Genomic DNA, 26,142 nt, shown 5'->3' with positions numbered 1-26,142 from the left:
ATGGAAGTGAGACAGCTCCAGGTGCCCTGGCGTTTCTTCAGGTGTTGACTTTGTTGCCTGCTCCTCTATCAATCAAAAATGTGTTCCTACAGACAGTACACTTGTCCAAGAGCTCAACCTTGATTTGAGTGCCATCCAGTAACTTCGGTAGAGCTGAAGCAGATGTGACTCAATGGGGGAATGACGCGGAAGGCTGCATACACCTGACCACACAGGCTGTTTAGTTCTCCACAGACATGTTATCCCGAAATTATGACTTAATATTTGCCTATTGCCTTTGTTCTGGAAGTTTTCACATTCCCTGTGAAATCACAGTTGAAGATTATGGGTGGTTCTAGAAGTGCTTTCCAAGAATTTGCTAACTAGGGATATATGATAGCCCTCAATAAAACTTATTAAATCAAAATGTGGGTGTGGAGAAGTATTCCCAGAACAGAGTGTATCATAATCTAAATGTACAAATCTGCTAAAATACGACAAACAACTGGAATTCAGTTAAACACAGTGGGTATGTGCCTGTATGTCCAGGGCAACACAACCCAGTCTGGGGAACTTGAGCCATATGGTCACTTTCAAGGTGGTCTGTGCTGAGGAAAGGTGGGTCTGTAATCAAGTATCACCAAATGCCTGCAATGCCCCTCCCAGCTACCCTCATTACATCACTTCAAGGCCATGCTCAAGTAGGCTCATGATTATGATGCTGAGAGAGGATGTGTTGATTTGGAGATGTGAGCATTCCAGTTACTGAAATTATCTCCCATTGTAACTCTAACTTGATAAACTGATTTTTTTTAAGTGTATTCATGACATCAGACACATACAATCTTAGTAGATATTGATAAGGTCCAGTTGCTGCCATGGTCACTCAGCTATAGATTCCTAGGTTAAGTTCTGAAAGGAAGGGGACTATCTTCTTCAATACTAGAAAATCACTAGCTGCCATACAATGCCTGGATATGTAGGAACTTGGGTATGTGCTGAGTAGAATGAATGAACAATATACACATAAAAAATTATTAATTTTGAGACTTTGGGACCCAACAAGATTTCCTCCAGGAGATCCCAAATTCTATCTCCTTCATGTGCCTTCCTATTTAAATTTTAGAGACATTTTTCCATTGTTAACATTCTTTATATAGAAGCTTTCAGTGTAACTTCCTTCTAAATTTTAGTGCCAGAAAAAGTATCTTCAGGCAAATTTGAGTGCTTTTATCAACTGTAAAAACATCATCATCCATCATCTCCTTTTTGTCTTGGCTGCCAGGAAATTTGAAGATATGTTTATGTATAATTGCAATGAGTTTTTTATCTTCTGATAAAATTTCTTCTTTCATTACCTGATCTTTTTTTCTGTTACACTTTTATATATTGCTATTTCTATCTATTTAAAATACCTACTGACTTCCTATGACAAAAGGGAATCTCAGTTGCTTGAGTTTTTTTGCTTCCCTTTGCTCTCCATCTCCCAACATTGTTGTATGATTATTTTTGATGGTCTATCGGTTACCTTTACCTTCTTGACTTTACTATGCTCATTACCTTTCCCCGCAAAGTAAGGGTACTAATACTCCCCTTAGGTCTTCTTCACCCCCTCCTTCAATCTTCCGATTTTTATCAACTGTCTTTTTATATTGTCCATGTAGATATTTACATTCTGTGCTATAATCAGTGTCTACTGTACTCTAAGGATTAATTCTAAAATAGTGTATCACTGTAACTGTATATGCAGAATTCACTGAAGAGCTCAGTCGTATTCTCTGAAAACATTCTTTTCTTACACTACTTGTTTTCTTGGAGCTCCTTTTTCTTTTTTTAAAAAACACCACATGCATTTTCATTCCCTTGGTACAGCAGCACTAAGACAGAAGCCAGTTCCAAGGGTGCTCGATTTGCCAGGACCTTGTTGCATGGCGGGGTAAGTATGCACTTGTTTGAAGTTTGCGTGGAACATGGGGTCTTGATCTTTTAGAAAGCCATTACTCAGGATCATCTCTAAATTAGGCACTTGCAGAGAACTTCAAAGGAAGTATGTTCTTCATTAGTGGAAGTCACAGCACTGAAATCAGCTTCATGAAAATCTAGTCATTCCATATGATTGGGAGGGAAAAAACAAAAACAAAAACTTGGTTAGAAAAAATATATACAACTAGCAAAATGAAAAGCTGAGAGGTTGGTCTGACAAAAAAAATTCCCATTAAGTAATGAAATGTATACATCATATTCAAGACAAATATGACATGTCTAGGTAGTAAAATAAATCTTAAAAACAGGCTAAATATTTATTTCCCTTAATCTAAATGCAGTTTGTATAGGCTTAAACGATGTACACAGACTTAAAGTTTCTAACTAGCGAATTCAACTGTCAACTGAGAGCTTTCTGTGTGCAAAGAGCTGTTTTAGGCAACAGGAATGAAGTTAAAAAACAGAGATGTGTTGAAGGACTGACTTGCTGTCCAGAGGCAGACATGAAAGCAATCAAGCACCACACACTGCACAGAGTGCCATGTGTAAGGGAAAGACAGCCCCGCCGTGTGTCTAGGAGACGTAGGGGAAGGTTCCCTGAGGAAGTAACGTAGAAGTTGAGATTTGAACAATAAGGATTTTTAGGAGACGGACAAAAAGGGCATCATAGGCAGAAGGAACAGTTCAACACAGAGGGGGGATATGAGAAGTCAGAGCCGTTTGGAAAGTGGTGGGACGTTTGTTAGCCTGGCTCATATGAACAGTGTGAGGAAGTCAGGGAAAGCTGGATAGTCAGGTAAGCAGCACACAGGAAAGGCTTTTATACAACAAAGGACCAGTGATGGGTTTAATTCTACAATAACTGAAAGCGTTTCACAGCAAAGATATGAAACGTCTTGACTTGTATTTTCATTGTTGAGGAAAAATCGAAAGGAATCGGGACCTGGCATAAAGTCGTGAGGAAGTTCAAGAATCAGTGTATATTAGTTTTCTCAGGCTGCTCTAGTACCACAAACTGAGTGGCTCAAACAACAGAAATCTGTGTTCTCACAGTTCTGGGGCTAGAAGTCCAAGATGAAGGTGCTGACAGGGCTGAGCTCTCGAGGCTTTTCTCCTTGGCTTGAGGATGGCTTCCTGCCCACCATGTCCTCACCTGGACTTTTCTCTGTGTATGCACGTGCCTGACAATAAGCACCTCATAAGGGCATTAGTCTTATCAGGGCCCCACTTTCGGGCCTTGTTTCATCATTACCTCTTAAAGGCCCTATCTGCAACATAATCATATTCTCAGGTAAACAGGGGTTTAGGACTTCACCAAAAGAATTGGAGTGGGGGTGACAGTTCAGTCTACACTGCAGTGAGTGGCAGTTATGAATGGAGAAGGGACAAATGGAAAGATAGTTAAGAAGTAGAAAACAATACGCCTTGATTGGCTGCTGAGTTAGGCATACATAGGAGGTAAGGACTCCTGCCTGACGTTTGGTTTTGGCAATCAGGTAAATGTTGACGCCATCTGTCACAAGTGAATACAGGAGGAGACTTGGTATGCCCAGAAAAATGAGTTCAATTTTTAGCATGTTCCAATTTAAAGTCATAACTTCTAGTTTACAGGTGCTATATGAGTTGTAAGAAATATAAACCTGGTCATTCAGATGACTAAACATATATATCCCAGGTCTATCTGGTCTTCATCCACAGTTCCTGAAAACACTCCAGAGCCTTAAAGGTGAAATGGGAGTCTTGTCATGTTAATGAGACCTTTGGATCCTCCCAAGGGCGGGGGCTGGAGGCTGGGTCAGAAAATGGCCAAGGATTTAGTCAGTCGTAACTATGCAATAAAGCCCTCACAAAAACCCCTGGGAAGAGCATCTCTCTCTCTTGCATCCTGCTTCTCTGAACTTCCAGGCTTGGGGAGCCAGAATGCTTCCACATGCCTGCCCCCAAGCTCCACCAGGATAGAAGCCTTTATTTGGGACTTGCCCTCTGTGTCTATTCATTGGATGTTAATTTGTATCCTTTATTAAATTGGTAAACGTGTTTTCCTGAGCTCTGTGATCCACTCTAGCAAATAAACAGAATCTAAGGGGGAGGTTGTGAGAACTCCAAATTTATAACTGATTGGTCAGAAGCACGCAAATTTGGAGGGCTTGCAGTTGGCACCTCTACTGGGGCGTGGAAGGCAGTCTTATGGGACAGAACCCTTAACCCCGGGATTCTGGTCTCTCTCTGTCAGAACTAAGTTGGATTCTCAGACACCCTGCTGGTGTCTGAGAACTACTTGGTGTATGCATTCATCAGCTGTATTGTGAATGTTATTTTCAGACAATCAGATAAAGACACTTTAAAATTCCACATTACTCTAGAGACCCAAAGGCACAGAAACAAGTGATTTATTATGTCTTTAAAAAGCGACAAAGATTGGAATATTAATTTTGGAAGATTTTTAATCAATTCACTATTATACCCTAGAGAAAAAAATTTTCACCAACATTCCCTCACAAAGCTGGTAGTTTTGTATTTACATAGTATTATTAGAGCAATTTAAAATGTTAATCTATGATACAATAATGTAACGTCAGAAAACATAAAAAATATAGTTTTTTTTAGTAGCCATGCTCCCATTTTTGATGAAAGCTAGTCAGTTCTTCCTAAGTTAAACACTTTTTAAAAAATGCATAACAGATATTCAGTCAGCTTCACAAAACCTTTAAGAACACTGTCAAATGGAATAGACAGAGGGCTCCTCATCACTTATGTCTGAATCATCATCATCCACTCCTTCAATCACTGACTTCTTCCCTTTGCAACAGGATACAATTAATCCAATCAAGAAGACCTGCAAATTTAAATAAGCGGTATGTTATTATCAAATCTAGAATCACTCAGAAAGTAATGAACTTAAAATCCAATAGAATTACTGTGGTACGGATGGACCACTGAGGATCAAATCATCCCCAGGACACATGAACTTACCCCAAGAAAGGCCCAGTTACCAAAATAGTAGGCAGCACTGAAGAACCAGAACTTGTGAAGGAACAGGTACGTCCTGGTGACAGTGCACTGATCTGTAAAAAGCAAATAAAGACCACGGTGAGATCATTTCTCTCCTAAAATGGACATACATATTATATCTAAAAGGTTATTCACCAAAACTAATGACCAAGGTCATAGTCAGTAAAGTGTTAGAGATAGGACTGAAACGCAGTTCTCCCTCCAAAGCCCACTCTTTCGATCGCCTTACAGCAGTGCTAAATCACCAAGGAATAAGACAGTCTTAAAAATGAATGCCGCCATTGTAATCCTGGCTCTGATGTATAAATACATCACATTGGCTACTTTTTTTTGAAATAGAAAAAGCATTTTACTTGAAATAGAAAAAGCATTTTAATCTGGAGTGCCAGACATGTCCTTAAAGCAGATAGTTTTCCTGATGCACACAGAAAAAAAAATGAACAAAATAATCAGATGTGGTTAGTACTAAGCTGCACTTTTCTAAGAATCCAATTCTTAGGAGAGCTCAAACTTGAGAGGTCTTTTGGGCTTAAAAAAAATTTTTTTTAACAATGCTATTGGAAAGATGGCTGCTGCCTCTAAAGAAATACAAAATTATTATGTACTGATATACTTTACAGATTCAACTTCAGATAACATTATAGCTTGAATTAAAAATAAATGACATACTTTTCTCCTTCAAAAAAATGTAACAAAGAGAAAGAGACAGACTGGCTGTTTGATATTTGTGTCAGACTCTATACTAGTTTTATTTAAATACATTATTTCCATCAGGTTACAAAGTCTTCTATATATATGCTGACATATATCTAGTAAATGATGTCTAAGTAAATACTTGTTTATTAAAGCCATTTGGAATGGTCTGGAGCAGCATAACATAATGTAACTGATTCAAAAACTATATATGCTATAGCTAACAGAGAATCCACACATTTCAGAGGACCTTTGTTCATTCAAGAAGAAAATCCTTATCTTACAAAGCATCTCCTTTTCACTTGAGTAATTACAAAAGAGATTATTATTTCTGTATATTTTTATCCAAAATGTACAATGGTAAAAGAATTTCACATGCTATTAGGAGACCAATATCACATTTTATTGCCGATTAAGAAAATACGTGGTTGATTTCTAATTCTATGAACTCCTTTGCAAGTTAAGTAAGTGCTGTTTTCTCTTAAGACATAAAATGGAGCTAGAAATTTTGCAGTCACCCAAAAGTTAGCTTATTACACAAGGAATCTGATACACTTTATTTTTCTGGCTGTCACAGTTTTCTGAAAAGTAGCATGTAGGTTATATTTTATCCAAATACAAGATTTAATTTGTAAAGCTTTAGATATGTTATGAAAATATTTGGATAATCTAAATCTTACATACTTTAATACCTTTAACATTTACTTCGGAATTGGTCAATAGCAAACTGGACAAAGCAGCCTTGTTTTCCAGTAGGAAAACATGCCATTTAATAGAGAAGCAATGTCTTTCTTTCACAAGCAGGGACCACCAATCTAATGCTGATCTACTGATCCCTCAAGGGCCTCCGTCATTATTCTTTGCTCCCTTTCTTGATGGAAAGGTCTAGAAGGAGTGTTCAAAGCTCCATAAGAAAAACCAAAAGGATTCAAGCAGCAGTGGCTCAACAAATGTTTCCCTCCCTTCTTATAGATACTAGCACTCAAGATCATACCTTTACACCAGGTGTTGGGAGTTCAGTCTAGCAGAGGAGACTCCTAGACAGTCAGAGTACCTGGCATTCATATTCAATATGACTGATGAAGTAATAAGCTAAATTTTTTAAAGGGTACTTTATTGAAAAATCATATTGCTAACTAATACATCTTAACACTTATTTTGACTAAAATCTGTCAAGATTCCAAAGATATCAAAACAAGACACCTGAATTTATCTTGAAAATGAGAGTGTAACTAAAATGTGGAGCATGATGAAGGAAGAGCCCAGACTATGGTCTCTGACAGATTTGCTATGAAGTATCATTCAGCCACCTCTTTGCCATGCAAATGAACAAATCTGAATTTCTGAGACTGTGCTTGTAAAATGGGGATAGCACCGATTTCCCTACACAGTTGTTCTAAATACCAAACAAAGTATTTCAAAATCACATGCAAAGTGACAGCTAATATTAATTTTCTTTTTTCAATGAACAACACAGTTCTCAAACCACATTTCAGACCACAGTGGTATGAAACTAGAAAGTAATTACATGAAGAAAACAGAAAAAAAAACCCCAAAAACATATGGAGGCTAAACAACAGGCTTTTAAATAATCAATGGATCAGTGAGCAATCAAATAATACATGGAAACAAATGAAAACAGGAACACAATGGTGCAAAATATGTGGATGCAACAGAAGAGGTTCTGAGAGGGTAGTACATAGAGTACTGGACTACGGACAACCTCACGAAAAAGAACAACCTCAGAAAACCGATCTAACCTCACAACTAAAGGAACAAGAAAAAGAACAGTATTTATTAGAACAGATAAATGGATTGAGCAAAGTTTCAGGATACAAAATCAATGTACAGAAATCTGTTGTAATCTTATGCTAACAACAAACTAGCAGAAAAGAAATTAGAAAGACAATTTTATTTAAAATTTCATCAGAAAGAATAAAATACCTAGGAATGAACCTAACCAAGGAAGTGAAAGACCTGTACTATGAAAACCAAAGACACCCATGAGAGAAATTAAAGACACAAATGGAAATCTGTCCCATGTTCAATGGTAGGAAGAATTAATATTGTTAAAATCACTACCCTGCCGAAAGCAATTTACAGATTCAGTGCAATCTCTATTAAAATACAAAAAAAATAAAATATTTCAGTGAAGAACTAGAGAAAATAAGCCTAACATTTGTATGGAACCACGAAAGACCCTGAATAGCCAAAGGATTTCTGAGAAAGGACAAAGCTGGGGGTATTATGGTCCCTGATTTCTCCCTAATACCACACACAAAAGAATTAAAGACCTAAAAATGAAATAATAAAACTCTTAGAAGAAAACATGAGCAAATATCTCTTAAATATAAGTATGAGTAACTTTTTTCTGGATACATATCCCTGATCAAGGAAGACAAAAGCAAAAATAAATAAGTGGGACTACATCAAACTAAAAAGCTTCTGTACAGCAAAAGAAACCATCAACAAAACAAAAAGGCAAACTATGGTATGGGAGAATATATTTGAAAATGATACAGCCAATAAGGGGCTAACATCCAAAATATATAAAGAATGCATATGGCTCAACACCAAAAGAACAAATAACCCAATTTAAAAATGGGCAGAGGACCCAAATAGACATTTTTCCCAAAAAACCCATACAGATGGCTAACAGGCACATGAAAAGAATGCTCCACATCATCAGGGAAGTACAAATCCAAACCACAGAGATATCATCTCCCACCAGTCAGTGGCCACCATCCAAGACAAGAAATAACAAGTGTTGGCCAGGATGTGGAGAAAAGGGAGCCCGCCTACACTGCTGGTGGGAATGTAATTTGGTGCAGCCACTATGGAAAGCAGGATGGAGGTTCTACAGGAAACTAAAAATATAAATACTATACAACCAAGTAATTCCACTTCTAGGAATTTACTGGAAGAAAACAAAATCTATAATTTGAAAAGATATTTGCACTCCTATGCTTATTGCTGCATTATTTACAATAGCCAAGATACAGAAGCAATGCAAGTGTCCTTCAATAGATGAATCAATAAAGATGTGGTGCATATATGCAAAGGAGTATTACTGAGCCATAAAAAGAAAGAAATCCTACTATTTGTGACAACATGGTTGGACCTAGAGAGTTTAACACTAAGTGAAACAAGCCAGGCAGAGAAAGACAAATATCATATGATTTCAATTACACTTGGTATCTAAAAACAAAACAAACCAAAGTGAACAGAAGAGCAAAACTTACAGATGTTGAGAAGTGACTGGTTGTTACCACTGGGGAGGGGTTGGGGTTGGGGTGAGTGCATGAAATAGGCGAAGGCGATAAAAAAGAAAAACATAAAAACACAGTTCTCAAGAGCTACTCAAATGGTCACAAGAAAAAGTAACCTTAACTAATCAACTAATATTAAGATTTTATAAGAATATATAATAGTGAAGAAAATAATTGCTTAGGTCTTAGTATTATGACCACTGTGTACATGTTCATTATTTTTGTCTCTATAGTCAAAACAGATGTAAATGGATTTGGTGAAATTCAAATGCATATAATTCAGTAACAGGATACCTGCTAAACAGTAATATACTTTTAAATAAAAAAAACCAATTTTAATGTTTTAGAAGAGAGGGCAAAGTTAAGACTTATACAAAAAATTCCTGTTCACAATTATTTTTCACAATTATTTTAAAAACAAGAACTGTATCTTCTGTGGTTTAAATATTACATGAGCTCCACTGTGTAAGTATAAAACTGTTTGAAAAAAGTCATTCAACAGTTTCAACGTTGCTAATGTTTTAAACTTAAAAAATTAAAGTTCTATTACTCATTTCCATACTTAAAGGTATTTTAGGAGTCCAAATTCGACTGAATTAGAAATTTCAGGGCCAGAACAGGGATTATTAAGACAGCAGCTGAGCCGGCAGAAGCAAGTGAAATCAAATCATTTTCCCAGAGGTCTAATAACCCACTCGGTGGCATTTTAAATTGGCTTATACTGCTGATTCTTTTGCCAGCCACACAAAAAAATATATGAAATATTTTTCCTATCACATTACTTTACATGTTTACAACTTTCAAAGGTTGTAGATTTGATGTAAGCCTTCTAAAATAAGATAAAAAGGTAAAGTCATTGTTAGCGTTAGGCTTTGTTGTTGAAAAATGATGCTAGACTACAAATTCACACACACAAGTACATAACAACTCTTTATAGTCATGTATATGTATATGTATATGGTATGTATATGTATATGTATATATCATTGTATTTAGATCTATATAAAGTAGCATATATCCACAGAAGAATTCTGGTTAATAATCCTATTCATACTGTTCTACTGTCAAGTGATGATTCCACACTGCATAAATGGAGGGGGGCCTCTCTTCTCACCATCTGCCATCTTCCAGCTGCTTACCTGAATCACAGATACCTGGAAGATCTATATATGTCTTTATACAGTTATCTAAAAATATTATAAGTATTTTGAACTTGGTCTGGCCTTCACACCAAATTCAGGCTGCTGGATGTTTCATTTAAGGATCATGATCTAAAATCAGAGGGGTTCAGGAGACTTGTGACTGTTGTCCCTTAAAAGGACATGTAGGAGTTCCCATTAAAGCAAGAAGTACACATGAACAATGACAAAGTAAAAATAGGAGTTCACATTAAAAATTTTTTTCTGATAAGGGGGCCATACCAAAAAGATAAAAATTAAAAGAGCCAAGAAAAGGCATTTGTAGTACATGAATAAAACCAAGATTTTTTAATCCTGCTACTACCACACCCATTCTCAGTATCTTCTCACTTATTATTAAACCAGATAAATAACTAACAAAAAGTACAATTAAGCCTTTGTTTTTTATGTAACATTAGCCTATATAAATATACCTGATAAATTTTATGTTATGTATTGTTTCCTTGTACACTACGTGTTATGTCATTACTAATGTGTCCTGGTTATCACAAAGGCAACTTTAGTTATTACAGCTACTTCTACTTATTAAGTTGATAATTCTATTGCAAAACTTTCTACTTTAAGTATATTTTTAAAAACATTTAGTGTTTATTTAAGCTACAATTAAATCTTCACTTGAAATCAACAGAATTATGTACACTCTGTATTTGTACTTTATTTATAAAATGAATCCTTTTCTTTGCATTTGCATATATGGAGAGGGCATTTCAGAAAACTCACATACCATGAAGAATGAATTGTAAGGCAAATATTTGTTTGTGACAAAAAAAAAGAAAAAAAGGCAGAGGAATGGACTATTTCAAATGTTACTTCATTATGCATGGTTGCCCATGATAATGCTGACCTTTTATTAGGGTCTTGCTGCTAATGAGTATTTATAATAGACACATAAATCTTAATAAAGGCTTAGGGGCTTGGATTTTACTGTGATACGATTAGGAATTATTTATCAGATGGTTCTAAGAAAGAAAATGACATGAGTGGAGTATAGATTGGCAGAGGAGACTGAGAGAAGAAAGTTAGGTTCCAAGTCAGGAGTCACCGAGTAAAAACCAAGCCAAGCCATGAGACAGAGAGGAAGGTTAGATCCGAGAGGATTCTGGAAGTAAAATCCCAGTTAACCATTGTTTTACTGTCAAATGGATTTACAGCATATGAAATATATACTCATAAGAAGATCTGAGAAATTAGCAACATACATCCAAATAAAAAGAGGGCAGAAAAAAATTAAAATATGTAATAAAAACCAAAGTAGTATATTTATGTGAAAATTAATGAATGTCATACAGTTAATGTTTTGTTAAATCTCACTGAGGGAGCTGGACAAAATGCAAAGAAAGAATTGGTGAACATCAAAAATCATAGAAATTCTATAGAAAATAATTGAATTATATTCTTTGAATACATGAAGTGTAATAGGCTAATAGATAGAACTTAGCAGATATTTTGCACTACTGTATGAGTTTTACAGTGACTATTTTTGAGAACCAGTTTAATTTGTGTTGAGCTCTGATTACATTTAAGTAAGTTTAAGGTACTTCAAAGATGCCAAAATATGGATTGTTCTTTTAAGAAAGAATGCTCCTAATTTCCTTTGTATTACTAATTGGCCATATAAAGCTTATAGAAGGTAGTTACAAAGTAAGCATAAGCACATAACCTGTAGAAACAATCACAAACTGTAACTGTGAACTCCAAATTAATGAGATTTACTATCTGGAGTCTTAATTACCCAAGGATAGTCAAATATAAAACAATTGTTTTCTATTACTTTTTCTTTTTCATAAAATAGTAGTTTAAGGGCTATAGTAGAAAATACTAAAGTTAGAGAAAGTTGAGATTTAGTTATTGGTCTGTCACACATACTATGAGATTCTGGAGTTTGTCATTTAACCTCTAAATGTCAGTTTGTGTGTAAATGACACCGAGGTAGTATCTGCTTGTGATGGACAGTGACAGATGACCTCTGAATTAAATTTAGACAGAAATCTACATATAATTTTAAAAAAGGAAAAGACTGATATTTTAGGAATTGAAACTTTAGGCAAGAATCTGCAAATAAGTGGCTGAGAAGTTTCACAAAATTACCTACGTTGACTTTGGTATGGACTACAAAGAACTTAGAAATCTTAACACCTAATTAACTTCACTATACTGTCTTAGTTAAGCTTTTTATAAACATAATCAAAATGTCACCTAGAAAAAGAGCTTCCACATCAAGACACTTTCTGGATCTCAAGCAAAATCCAAGAAAAATGATGCTCTGATCAATACTTAATTTTCTGGTCTGCATGGACACAATACATCACGCTATCTCAGCTGGTTGATACCAGTCAGTAAGATCAATAAAGCCCTCTTTCTGACTCCATGCCTACCTAGAAACTGTGAGACTGTAAACATGGTTCTCCATACAGATTATTTCTCTCTGGTAAGAATTCACTAACTCTGAGCCTCTAGCTTAGTTAAATATTAATAGTAATACTTTCTATGGTAAATTAATAAGCTGCCATCTTGGCTAATACGTTAGTCCCTATTCAGTTATCTGAAATCAAATACAGATACTGCAGACCAAGGCATGGCGGCATTCTTAGATAACAATTCTATCTAATTACTCTCACTTCAATATTCCTCTACCCCTTTGATGGATAGAAATAAGTCAGATGAGGCTATCAATACAAACTTATTATTTGTCAAGTAAAAGATTATAAATTAATAGTACTTCATCAGGAAGGACTATTTCAACTGGTTGAAAACAAAGCTTTCTGGTTCAAGCTGACAGACTGAGCAGTCATTTGTTTCTTTTCTTCCCAGGACCTCATTAAAGCAAGAGCACAGGAATAAAGTCAGAAGCAACCTTCTTACAGCCAGCAGAGTGGGAGGAAGGCCATCAGGTGATGGGAGGGTTCAATAATAATATGACAGATGGAAAGCCACATTTAAAAGGTGTCCAGTAAAACAGCTGGCTTCTTTTCATTTATTTTAAAATATAATTTAAGGATCAAGAAACTGCAGTGACAGAGTTCCCAATGATAAGATTTCCTAGTTCTTGATATTTAAACATAAATTAATATAAATATAAATAAATCATCAGGGGAAAAGAACAAGATAAACAGAATTGTAATTCTACTCTAAGGAAACCATTAAGAAAAACACTGTATCTTCAGATATTGAAGAAGGTATTATATCCATACAATAAAGATGTTGAAAAAGAATAACCAGAACAATAAAGTACTCAAAGAAAGTGAAGAATCTGCCATATAAAACTAAAAATTCAGGATATAGTTTGAAGGCAAATCTGAACACATACCCAAGAATTTAGAGCAAAATGATAGGCAGAAAATATGAAATGTGAGATGAGACAGATGACTGACTGAAGATACCCAGTACTAATGAACATGAGCTCCCCAAAGGGAAAATGGAAAAAAGAGAAACTATCAAGGTAGCCTCAAAAGAAAAAATAGACTGGCATTAGATTTCTCACCTGTTAAAAGACAGATGATGATGCAATGTCTTTATAGAGTTCTAAAAGAATGATCTCTTATGTAGAATTCTAAGCTCAAAGTACCCATCAATTTTTTATCAATTGTGAGGACAAAATTTTTCAGATATGCAAAGACTTTTCAGAGATGTATTTCACACAACGCAGTTTTCTTGACTTTTCTTTACCTCTAGCAAAACTGAGGCTTGGGAGAGGAAATCAAGAAAGAAGAAAATACAGTTTATAGTGCATCAGTAGTGCAATGAACAGAAATTACAACATTTTAGCCGAGCAACAGAATTAGAAAGCAATTAATCCAAATAAGAAGACAGTAGGTAAATACAATGGGTTTCACCCAACAGATAAAGTAAGAAACTACAAGATATTAGACATATTAATATCTTATGTTACTTTAATGACTGACTATAAATTTAGACAGAGTAAGGTAATCTCATAGGAAGTATAAATCTATGGTAATTAAAGGGAAAGGAGACTGCATACGTATTTGGAGGCTCAAAAGAGAGGGTCAGGTTTAAAATTAACCTTGTAAGATGGTGACGATATTGCAGAAATGGGAAGGGCAGGGTAGAAACTGGCTGTGACATTTCAAGAACAAATAGTTAAAAGGAAAAGTAGAAAAGATGGCCATATTCAGAAAATATATGGAAAAAAGCTAGAAATTGTAGGATGGGTTCAACACTGGTAGTCCTTCAGTCCTTGACTGAATTTATCAAATGATAAGGGGGGTGGGGAGCACTTAAGGTTTCTATTGGAGGAATGGCAGCCAAGCTAACCCAGACCAGAGCCATCAGAAAATTCTGGAATCCCACCTCAGATCCACTGGATCAAAAATTTTGCAATTCATGTTTAACAAGCCTTCCAAGTGATTCTGATGCATGTGAAAACTTGATAGCCACTGCTACAGAACAATTCAGCTAACAGTACTTTGTAGTGTGGATCAGAGTGGAGCACTGGTTAAAAGATATGGCAATTCATGTGAGATGTAATTCAGGTAAGATGTGAGGGTTACTATGGCAACAGACTACACAGATAGCAACTAATCAGGTGTGGAGAACGGGAGTGAAGATTACTGTGCTTTGAAGAATGGTGGCACTATAGGAAATGGTGGTATCAGTAGAGTCCAAAATCCTTACTACTAGTTTGTACTGCCTTCCCCAAGAACTATTCATTTTAAACATTTTTGTAAACACATCAACAAAATAAGGCAAACGTCTGTACATTATTTTCATGGGATTGTAAGTGTCATTTAGAGCTACTCAGAGACACTGACCAGGCCAGCATCTTCATTCTGCTTTCCTCGTTGACCGTAAGGGAAGGCCCCAACACTACAACCACATTACAGCTACGACAGGCTTTCAGCCATAAAGGAAATTCAGTGAGAAAACGGGCAATGATCAGCGGTGGGATGGGAGTTATTAGGTTCTTAGTTCTCAGTTTATGAAGGAATACCAAGAGCAAAACAAAGTCAAATAGACTCAAAGAAAAAGAAGTTCACATATTAATAGCTAGAATTTAAAGATAATTATTCTAGGTATTATGAAAAATAGAATACAAAGTATGTGACATTTTCTAATTAAACCTCTAAAAGAAACAGAGATCACCCCTGACTCCTCTTCTCTCTCGGACCCAATACTAGACTCCTCAGCAAATCCTACTGAGTCTACTTTCAAATATATCCAGAATCTGATCACTTTTTGCCACCTCCACCACCACCATTTCTCCTTGGATTACTACAAAAGACTTCTCTGAACTCACTTTTGTTCTTGGTTTACTACTATAATCCAAAGGATGAATTTAGCCCACCACTCGTCTTCATGTTTCACTGGGACTCGACTAAGGCATCCGTAACATACTTTCTCTGGCGGGCTGCACTGTGCTGCCGGGGCAGAGCTGAACAGCCTGTGGGACTACTGACTGGCCCATAAAGCCCGAAATATTTACTATCTGGTCCTTTACAGAAAATATTGCCAAACCCTGGTCTATATGCAACACAGTAGACAGTGAGAGCGATCCCTTGAGAACATGTGTCGTCATATCACGTGGTTCTTCTGCGCACAATCTTCCAGTTTGCATCTAGAAGGGAACGCGGAGGCCCTTACATGCACTGCGCGCCGTCCCCCGCTCTGTGCTTGCTGTCACTTGGCCTGCAATGCTTTTCCCCATATTCTGCCTTTGCTCCTCATTTCTTAAGGTTGTTTTGCTCAAGTGACAGATTCTCGGTGAAAATTTCCTTTCTACTCTACTTAAAATTTCAAACCATCCCTCCTCCTGGCACCACTTACCCTCCTCAGCACTTAATTTTTCTCCACTTACCACCTGACATACTTATTTGTTTCCTTCTACCAAGTAAGCTCCACCTGGATAGGAAAATTTGACTGTTTTGTTCACTGCTGTTTCACTAGTACCTAGCATAGTGCCTGGCACATAATAGACATCAATAAATATTTGTTAAATGAAAAAGCACAGTTACAATAGATAAGTAAAATTAAATGATCATATGGAATCCTGAAAATTAAGATATTTATAAATTTATATTAGAATTTAAGACAAACAGGACTGTGATTCTCAGTATTCTAACAAAGATACATCATCATCTCCTAATGATGCCTGAATGGCAACAGCCATTACTTAATCCTGTATTCCTCAAATAAACAGGGTAACTTTCTAAATAAGATTCTCAAAGCTATTACAACTCTAACAGAGTTGACTTATCCTCCTCTTATAGACTCAATCTAACTATCTTTAACTTTCCCATTCCCAACCCCAAATTTTCAGACTATAAAACAAAAAGACCATGTTATTTTTTAAGGCCACTGCCCTGTATGCTTGAGTCTGAAGGAAAAGGATGACATATATTCTCCCGAACTGCATCTTCTTGTTAGTCACAAAATTCCAGAAAGCTAAAATTAATTAGCTTTGCCTAATATGGGGTAAGAGGTGTTAAACTGATAGTCCAAATTCAAACTTGCCTTTTAAGTCAACACAGTAAAATCTGGTACCATTTTCATTTCAAATTATATTTACAGACCACTCACTTGAGCACACAGCACCACAGGAGACATGGGACTGTTACATTATATCCTAGATGTCTCAGGATATAACACATGATGCATGCCCCTCAGTGATGTGAATTTTGTTTACCTGGTGCAGACATTGCCCAGTTTCTCTGATCTATAGCTATGATAGCTGCTGCTTTTCCTCTTACAACTAATAAGCATCTGTGGAGAGACCTCATTGTGGTTTTAATCCAGTTCCCTAAACGGAGTTATATTTCAATTGCTGTATGTTCATTTCTAAATATTAGACTTGGTTCATTTACAAATCTGCTAGGGTTTCATTCATTCATTCCGTAATTGTTGTTCCCTGACAATATTCTGATCTGGTCTTATTCCATTTATCACAGTGAGCTGTTCTATAATCTGTGCTGATAATTCCAATTATTAGGTCTTTGCAAGTCTCATTCTGCTGCCTGCTGCTAATTCTAGCTTTTTCATGGTCTTAGTTTCCTGTGTGCTTGAACATTTGACTCTGATATCTTCATTTGTGCTCCTTTGTGGGAATTCTTTAGGCCTAGAATTAAGGTACATTCCTGCAGTGAGGATTTGTATTTACTTGTGTGGTGTGCCTACAGCTCTGCCAGTCTGAAATTACAGTGAGACAAACTCACTCGGGTGACGTGCATCTGGACTGCAGATCTGCAAAGAGCTAGTCTGTGGTTAGTCTCTCAGGGATGTGATTCTCTTCCTGTTCTTTTTTGACAATGAGGCCAACTTTGCTTTCAGTTTCCTGGAGGTAATGTAACCTCGCTTCTGGTTCATCCTCACATGATGGCACAGTCCCTGGGGGAAGGAGCACTCAGCCTTACGACAGGTGCACGCCTATGAGATGCCACTACCGGGGCGGCTCAGACCTGCACTGTCCCACGTAACAGGCACTAGGAACCTGTGACTATGAAGTACTTGACATGTGACTACTGAGACTAAGGAACTGAATTTTATTTAATTTTAATTAATTTAATTTAAAAACTGAAGGAGCACAAAATGTTTTTTCATTAAACACAATTTTACTGCTTTGGTAGCACTGTATTTCACTTAACCAATAAATGGTTTCATTCAGATGATTAAAATTTAGTTTTTGAATTAAGATCTTATTTAAGTGTAAAATACACACCAAGGTTTTGAAGACAGTATAAAAAAGGATATATGTATCTCAGTAAAAATTTTGTTACTTACATGTTGAAGTAATATTTTGGATACATCAGGTTACATATGATGTTATTTAATAAAATTAAAGTCATCTGTTTCTTTTTCTTTTAACATGATTATTAAAAATGTTTAAATCACATATGATTCACATATGTTTTCACTGGACAGTACTGACCTAAGGAATACTTTATTTTCTATTCCTTTTGCCTCAAAAAAGGCAGTGCCAACAAGCCTCACTCCCTGGATTTGGTAAATGCACTCAGAACCAAGCAGCTGGGCAGGGGCTGCGGCGTTGGGGCTCTCTCCTCCGTGCGGACGGAGCAGCACCGGAGTCACCTGCAGGGCTCGTTAAACTATACGCTGGTGGGTTCCTTCGCTAGTGCTGATTTTCTAGGTTTAGGGTGGAGGCTAATAATTCACATTTCTAGCAAGTTCCTAAATTCTCAGGTGCTGCTGGTCTAAAGATAATCACTGAGAACTACAGATCATTTGATTATTTTTTAGGGCTGACTATATATATGTTAACGAGTATACTTAATGAGAAGAACCCACAATAATCAAGCATGATTTACACGTTATCATTGTATTTCCATTTACTTTAACGTCCAAGTAAGACAATATGGTTTTGCTTCAAGAAAAGATAAAAGAATTATATAAGACAAAAGAAATAAGACTTTAAGTTCATGGATTTTTAAAAATGGCAATTATTGTTACTTTAACACGCTACATGTATTTATGTCTTTACGCCTTGTTATGCAGATTCCTTCTCTGCTTGGAATAGCCTCCAGCTTTCCTGTTTGTTCATTTAGACTTATTTAACTTATGCTTTTGAGCCAGTTGAAATCATTTGGCCTTGGACAGACTAAATCATTACCCCCTTTGTCTTCTCATAGCATTATGTCTATAATTTCATTATAGTTTGCCATTTACCTTTACTGCTATTACAATTATTTATTTACCTATCCAAATCCACTAGGCTGAATGCTTTTCAAAGTAGGGACACATATACCTAGTACATATATTTCCTCTGACACTTTCTCTCTTCCCCAAAATCTACCCCAGTACTCACAATGTCTATTGTGTTTGACCATCCAGGAACACTGATCTTTCATCTTCCTATTTTGACTCAAATAATTACATATATTTAGGCTTTCTCTAATAATTATGCATTTGTTTTATTAACCTTACCATATTATCATATAAACTGTATTAACATTTATTAGATTAAATAGCAATTAAAGAACGTGTAACTGGAATGTAAAGGTCCTTTTGCCATAGTGATACATAATATTTAAAAGATTTCTAATTTGCACAGTTGATTCACTTTGAACATATAAACTATGCATTCGCTATCAGGATAAATGAAGTAATATTATCATTTTAAGAGAACTTTATAGAAGGATAGGTATTCCTTATAAATCTGCTAAATCATTCTATTCTTTAAGAGATTATTTTAAACACAAAGACCTAAACTACTTTTAGATGAATGACTTTTTTGAATCTTAAATATCATAAACACTTAAAACTAGGGTTTTCAGTATATTTTCTCTATGTTTAATAAATTCCAGACCACCCCATATGAACACAATATTACTTAAGAAAAGAAGTCATTAAAATGTACTTATAATTAATAGGAGATCAACATGAATTTTTAGAAATCACTACTTTAACATCCTTTCAGATATATTATCTTTCTTCAGAAATCGAAATAATTTTAATTATAACACTGTAACTGAAATAATTTTAATTATAACACTGTAACTGATATTTTTTGTTTCTACATCTAAAGGTCACACTCCAAATGCTGTTACTTGCAACAGACATACAACAAACATGCCATCAAGTGCCTTATGGGGTATTTATATTACAGCACCATCTAATCTAGTCAAATGGGCCCACCAGCACAAATAATAGTGATTTTTTTCCTTTGCATGCTGAGATTTGCTAGCTTTAGTCTAGATGGCTACTGCCATACCAGTCCTTCATTCATTCTACTCCATACCCAATCCTGTGTGTCAAATCTCATGCCTTCAACTGTTTCTTATCTTTCTCCACTATTATTTTTATTTAAAGTATTCTCTTAAAAAAAAAAAAACCTACCTGCCATCCCAAATTTAATGATCATATTTCTACCATTCTCTTCCAAGTATGCATTGGCAAATTTAACACTTTAAATTTAAAATGTTAGCTAGAGAACAAAAAAAGGTTGGGAAAAATAAATCAAACCTATACACCTAGAGGGTATGTTTTATACTGTACAGTAAGATTTCAAAGTTAAGTCAGCCAAAATGTTTAAGAAAAATATTCAATGATTCAAGGGGAGTCACTGTAATTACTGTAAATTAGGTTAGTGAAAAACACTGAATGTGATTCAAACAAAAGTTACGGTCAAGCATATTATCTGACTAAAGCTTGTTGATCTATAATATGCAAATTCACTCAGCTCAGCAACAGAGGAGCACTTTAAAGCCCCCTTTACACTAGTGCAACATAATTGTTTTTGTTTTTACGCTAAGGTTTCAATACTACTGTAAGAATTTAAGAAACAGAATCTATCTTAGATCTTCAATAAATCTCTTCAATAAAAATATCATAAATCAACTCAACAGTAACTTTCATTCTATTTTCAAATAGCTAAAAATGATAACCCAAAGCACTTTGACTATCAGAACCCTATTTGTGATGTGTGTCTGTCTGTAGATATCAAAGTAAAAAATCTGGGACTACAGTCACTACAAAACTAGAATTGGAAAATCAAGTCATATTTATTTACACTAGAAACATTTTACTATTATTTGTTCAGGCAAAAAAATTATCCCCAGCATATTTGTTTTCCCATCTCATCCCTTGATTTTGTTCTTTTCTTCTAGTTTTAGTCTCCTCCCTTCTTCCCCTATGTATCTGGACACTCCGGTAGGTCACTTTATTCTCTTTTAAGCTTGCCCTTCGCTTCCCATCCTACTTCGATTCTTCAACCCACCTTTCCCAGACTAAGTACTCATAAAGAATCATCATACCAGTTGTATGGCTTTGTTCAACAATAATGTACACTGATAATTTCATTTCTGTCCCTTGATATATTTATCTGTCACTAACTTACCTTTAGACAGAGAGCCTCCTGCTATTTACCTTCATGGCTTATCAGAAACTTTTGCCACTTTCCTATATTTTGTGTCTCACGGCGCACTCAAATCATCAGCAGATGACTTGAACTTATACTTCAAAGCAAACTGAGACAATCACATAGAAATGCCAACTTTCTGCCCACTCTAAGAAATCACTGAATCCAAATATTTGCACCCTTCTTTGCAATCTAGAGAACAAGGTATCTTTTGTTCTACCTAAAGCATTCTGTCTTTAATGTTCTCAACACCATCTCCTCCAGAACTAGATAATGGCCCATTATTCATCCTCCCTGATGAATCCCATCATTGCATCCCACTATCCCTGAAGTCTCTCCTAATCTAAAACATAACAGAACCGAACTTCCTTGACCCTGCATGCTTCTTCAATTTCCACCCAATCTCTCTCAATCTCTATTAAGAACTTCTATGAAGACTAATGTAAACTCAGTCACTGCTTTCTATTCCTTTTCATTCAATCCAATTAGTTTTACCTCCATCATCAACATTTTTCTTGCTTCTTTTCAGTCCTCCTCTCTGGGCCTTCTTCATCTGCTTGCCTGTGGAGGATCCTCCTCAGGGCCCCAGTCTCTGTGCTCTTCTCACTCTACACTCTGAGCTCTTCACATACACATTCAACTGCCTATGGAACCTCTACCTTATTGTCCCTGAGATACTGCGAGTCAACTAATCATTTCTTACGTTTTTATCTAATCTCTGTATGTATTTTTATTTCAGCTTGGTGATACCAAAATTTACCAAGCTACTCAGTAACTAGAAAGCCATTCTAGAGTCCTGTTTTCCTTGCCACTGCTTAAGATTCAAGCAATAAGAAATTCTCTTAATTCACCCTCTAAATTTCTTTATTTCACACCCTCGTGACCGTTAGTTGAGGCTCTCACCACCTCTCTTGGAATTCTGTTAATTGCGCCTCCTGGGAACACCTCCCACCTGATTTCTATGGTGCGGTCTCAATTTCTCAAATCTGTTCCCCATATAATTTAAGTTAAAAAAAAAAATCAGATCATAACTTCTGCCTTCTTGTTTAAAGCTCTTCATTGGCTCTTTGGTTACTTTCTAAGACCTTTTGTGATCTGATCTCCTAACTCTGTAATCTCATTTCCTCCCACCCTCCAACATAATTTAAAAAACAAAACAATAATGTTTTAACTTCTCTTAAATACAGACCATACAGTTTAAGATAATTTTATTTGTGTATTTTGTTCATTTGCCCAGAATAGCCTTCCCTGATGCACATAACTTCTTCTTTAACCTTGAAATGTAGTCTGGCACCCCTTTTCCAAAGCCTTTCTTTTTGACTACCTCTCACAAGGATCTCTAGGCAGAGATAATTACTTCTTCCTCTGGGCTATCCCTGGACTCTGTACTTATTCCTGTTACTCTATCACACTCTATATTTGGTCCTGCTAAAAAACTCAGAATTTATCCTTCTTATAATGGTATGATTATAAATCAGAGTGAATGATTTATGAAGAAACAGACTATATTTGACATTATTTTACCATGAAATAAAGCATTTTGAAAGCAGAAGTATAAGAAAATTTTGCAAATTTTGAAAGACTGAATCTTAATCAAGACAGAATACTATAATATTCAAATGGAAAACAATCACTTTAATGAACAGAAAAAAGGGGAAAAAATGATTCTTTAAAAATATACATAGGTTAAAAGCACAGGATCACGGAGTTTTTCTCAGAATACACAATGCCTGGAACACAGTTCTATATTCTTATAAGTTAACTGCTATTATCATTAACATTATTATTATTATTAATTAAAGTAACTACAGTTGAATGGATTTAAAGTTGTTCTAAGTCACAGGTATTTTTGGTCTTGGTCCTAAAAATTTTAGATTTCACCAAAATTCTCTTGAGTTTTTCAAGGAAAAAAAGTCTTACTTAAGAAGGATTTCTTATTATACTAGTGAATGTGATAAATAATAATTACCTTTTATTACTACTTAAGTATCTAACTTAAATGGTCCTTTTATCACCAAGAAATTCTACTCAAGGGACTTACCGATTTCTTCTTACTACAAGTTCCTTTATCACCACAAATCAAAACAAATGCATCAAATGATTAACACAACAAAACGCAAGGCAATCATTTCCCTAGAGTTACAAATTCTAAGACAGTTGATCAGAGCTGCTTTACCCTCAGGAGCACCCGCATCACATCTCTTTGGCACAGAAGGGGTTGAATTGCCTTTATGGTCATCGTAAGTTAAATTGCTCTGAAAGATGAAAATATAATTAAAATGTAAACATTATAGTAATACACATATTTTGATTAAAAAGTAACCACATTATGTACTTTATACTGTTTTCTATTAAACTATATCTAGCTAATATTTTAAAAGGTAAATTTTATGCAAGCCATCAGTAAGAAGAAAGAGATTCATGGTAAGTTTAACATTAGAGCATTTTTGAGACAATCTTTAGGTCCTGTGTTGAACAACAGAGCTTCTTCCCAGAGGAAGAGCCTACTTATTTTTCCACTGTGGAATAAGAAAGAAATATTTTCTGTTCATGCAAAAGCACGATCCTATCTTATTTACTCACTGAAGAATTCAACATGACCTAGTTAGTGAAAACCACATTTAGAGGATGAGGCAAGAAGAAAATAAAAAGGTGTCTGAGATGTGATATGACTCAGGTGATCTTCTAGTACTGTGTTTACCAAACTCAGGTCACTCATGAGCCTCCATTATGATTTGTGCTTTATGTTTGTTCCACCTGTATTATTACTAAGTATTTCCCAATGAACTAACTTTTCAGTAGTTAGTAACATTATGGATGGTACTAATTGAGGGTTTAGTGTGCTTGTTATATATATTTTTTGTTGCTAATTACATGCTAAAGTAAAGAAAGAATGGAAGAAGTACAGGATAAAAAAAAGGAGTGCTTTGGGCAGACTAGATTAATGATGAAAGCTTGCATGAAAGCCAGGTTTGAGCAAAGGCCTTGAAACATGCATTTGAATTGTTAAGAAGTAGAGTAAGGGATATTTTAGGAAAAGGAAACAAACTAAACAAAGGTTGAATCAGATATGGTCAAAATATTTAAAATGGTCAAAAGGTACAAACTAGCTGCCCAGCTACAACTAGGAAACACAAGTGGCCTTTGGAAGATCAACACCAAGAAGCCAGTGTACTGGGTAAGATCCGTGATGTTAAAGAAGAAGGGTCCAATTTGCCCACAAATAAAACAGTTACAGAGTCTCTCCTATGGGTTTCAAGTACCAATGAACAGACTTATCTTGCTGACCAAAATTTTCTGGAGAGCCATGTTAAGAAAATGACTTAAAATATTAGAGGAAACATTAGGAATTTTAATAGAGTGCTGAGGTCATGGGATCCATTTAAGGAGCTATTATGAAATCCATGTATTACTTCTAAAAAGTACTTCTATGAAACAAATGTAAATATGCTAAAAAATGGAATGAAAGCAGTTTTAGCAATATTAAATTTAATCTGATGAGCTAATAATCCTATGCCAGCCTTTACAAATCAAAAATCGGTTTTAAACATTTTTATCTTTAAAATATCAAAATAGTGAAGGTTTAAATTTCGCACTTACCTCTATTAAGTAATTTTGGCTTCCATACATAACATATTGGGGAGCAAGACTGTAAATCATGTAGCTAGTGTGAAGGACAATAAGTAGAAGTATCATGCAGAGAAATAAGAGTGCCTGCGGCCTGGTTCTGCCTCTTCTGATTTTATATAACTGAGAAGAAAAAAGACAGGGACAATATTTCAGCAATATGTTTTGTTTTAAGGTACTAAGCCCTGCTCATGTGTTAGGGGTAACAGGCGCAGTTAAATCAACTATGTCTTTTTTCAAAATAAATACTAAGAATTCTTAATCATTCCAAAAAATTCTAATAATAATAAATTCTTTCCTAGTAAAGCTTAGGTTTAGATTTATGTTTATTTTTAAATCACAGCAAAGCATGTATATCCAAAGGAGCCCATAAGTGACTCATTAAAAGCTCAAGACCTAGAGAATATGTAGTGTTCACACAGTTTGTTTTCAGACAAATCGTCTACAAATACTATATTGTCGCATTTGTTAGAAGTTCACAGAGCTAAGAACAATTGTGAACTACCTCTAATTCTATTTAAAGATTAAAGGAGTCTAAACTATAAGTATTACTAATACATTTGTGGTTTTATATATTGCACAAGGATATGTTACATGTTTAAATACTCATTTCTATAAAATACTCATGACATGAAGTCCTCATATTATACTGTGCTACAAAATCAAGTTTATGATAATTTATGATCATTTGACTACAGATATTTTCACATGTATCTATACTACAGGGAAACTAAAACATGTGGTAACATAAGGAGCAAGGTAACTTGCTTCATTTCAATGTCATAGTACACTTTCATTTTGGCAGCTAAGATATCACCTCCCCGTTTTATTACTAGATTCTAGTGTAACACCGAGTAACAGAACTCCAATTCTGGATGGGATGATGATATGATCACCTGAAATTTACATTTCCCGGTTTCCCCTATACCTAGGAGTGGCTAGCAGTGATAAGAATATTAAACATCAAAAGGAAAGCAGAAGTCTGCTGGGGATTTCTGGTAAAGTTCTGTTTTACTGATACTGGTGTCATTCCTTCCTAGCTACCTTTACCTTATGGAACATGGACAGGCTAAAGGGAGCTGCAGCAGCCATATTACAGTCATGACGGAGGGGTCAAGAGGATTATAAAGATAATGGATTTGATATGTTGAGCTACTAATGCAAAGCTAGATTTTTTTAAATTTTCTACTGAAGCTTTTCATTAGTCCAAACCCCAATTTAACTGGGTTTTTCTTTTACTCATAGTTGAAGTCATCTCTACCTGATACAACTTCAATTTAAAATCCTTAATATATCTCAAAATGAGCACAAGAAAATAACCTTTCTTCAGTCATAGAGTAATCTTTAACTCCCAGGAGAAAGGGCCATTTTTTGAGTTACATTGTATCCATTTGTGCTTCAATGTGTTTCCATGTAGGTGAACACTAAGAAAATAATGTAACTTTTAGACTAGGGTTTCTCAGGCTTGGGACTATTGACATTTTGGGCTGACTACATCTTGTGGGAGACTGCCTTGTGCAAGCAAGATTGAGCAGAATCCCTGGCCTCCAGTCAG

At 35.5% G+C, this 26,142-nt stretch overlaps 1 protein-coding gene across 1 annotated transcript in view; it reads right to left on the bottom strand.

The window, feature by feature from the left end:
- Positions 1-4,336: 4,336 nt before the first annotated feature.
- LMBRD1 (LMBR1 domain containing 1) overlaps positions 4,337-26,142 on the bottom strand; it is a 102,372-nt gene continuing 80,566 nt past the window's right edge. The window contains exons 13-16 of the mRNA XM_036916252.2: positions 24,561-24,710; positions 23,137-23,215; positions 4,936-5,027; positions 4,337-4,798 (exon numbers count right to left, since the gene is read on the bottom strand). Coding sequence (XP_036772147.1) covers positions 4,682-4,798; positions 4,936-5,027; positions 23,137-23,215; positions 24,561-24,710 — 438 coding nt within the window. The 3' untranslated portion in view covers positions 4,337-4,681. The remainder of the gene's footprint in view (positions 4,799-4,935; positions 5,028-23,136; positions 23,216-24,560; positions 24,711-26,142) is intronic.

The sequence above is a fragment of the Manis pentadactyla genome, chromosome 16, assembly GCF_030020395.1.
Source record: "Manis pentadactyla isolate mManPen7 chromosome 16, mManPen7.hap1, whole genome shotgun sequence".
Taxonomy (NCBI): Eukaryota; Metazoa; Chordata; class Mammalia; order Pholidota; family Manidae; genus Manis; species Manis pentadactyla.
Note: the sequence above shows the minus strand (reverse complement) of the source record. Positions and strands in the feature narration are given on the sequence as shown.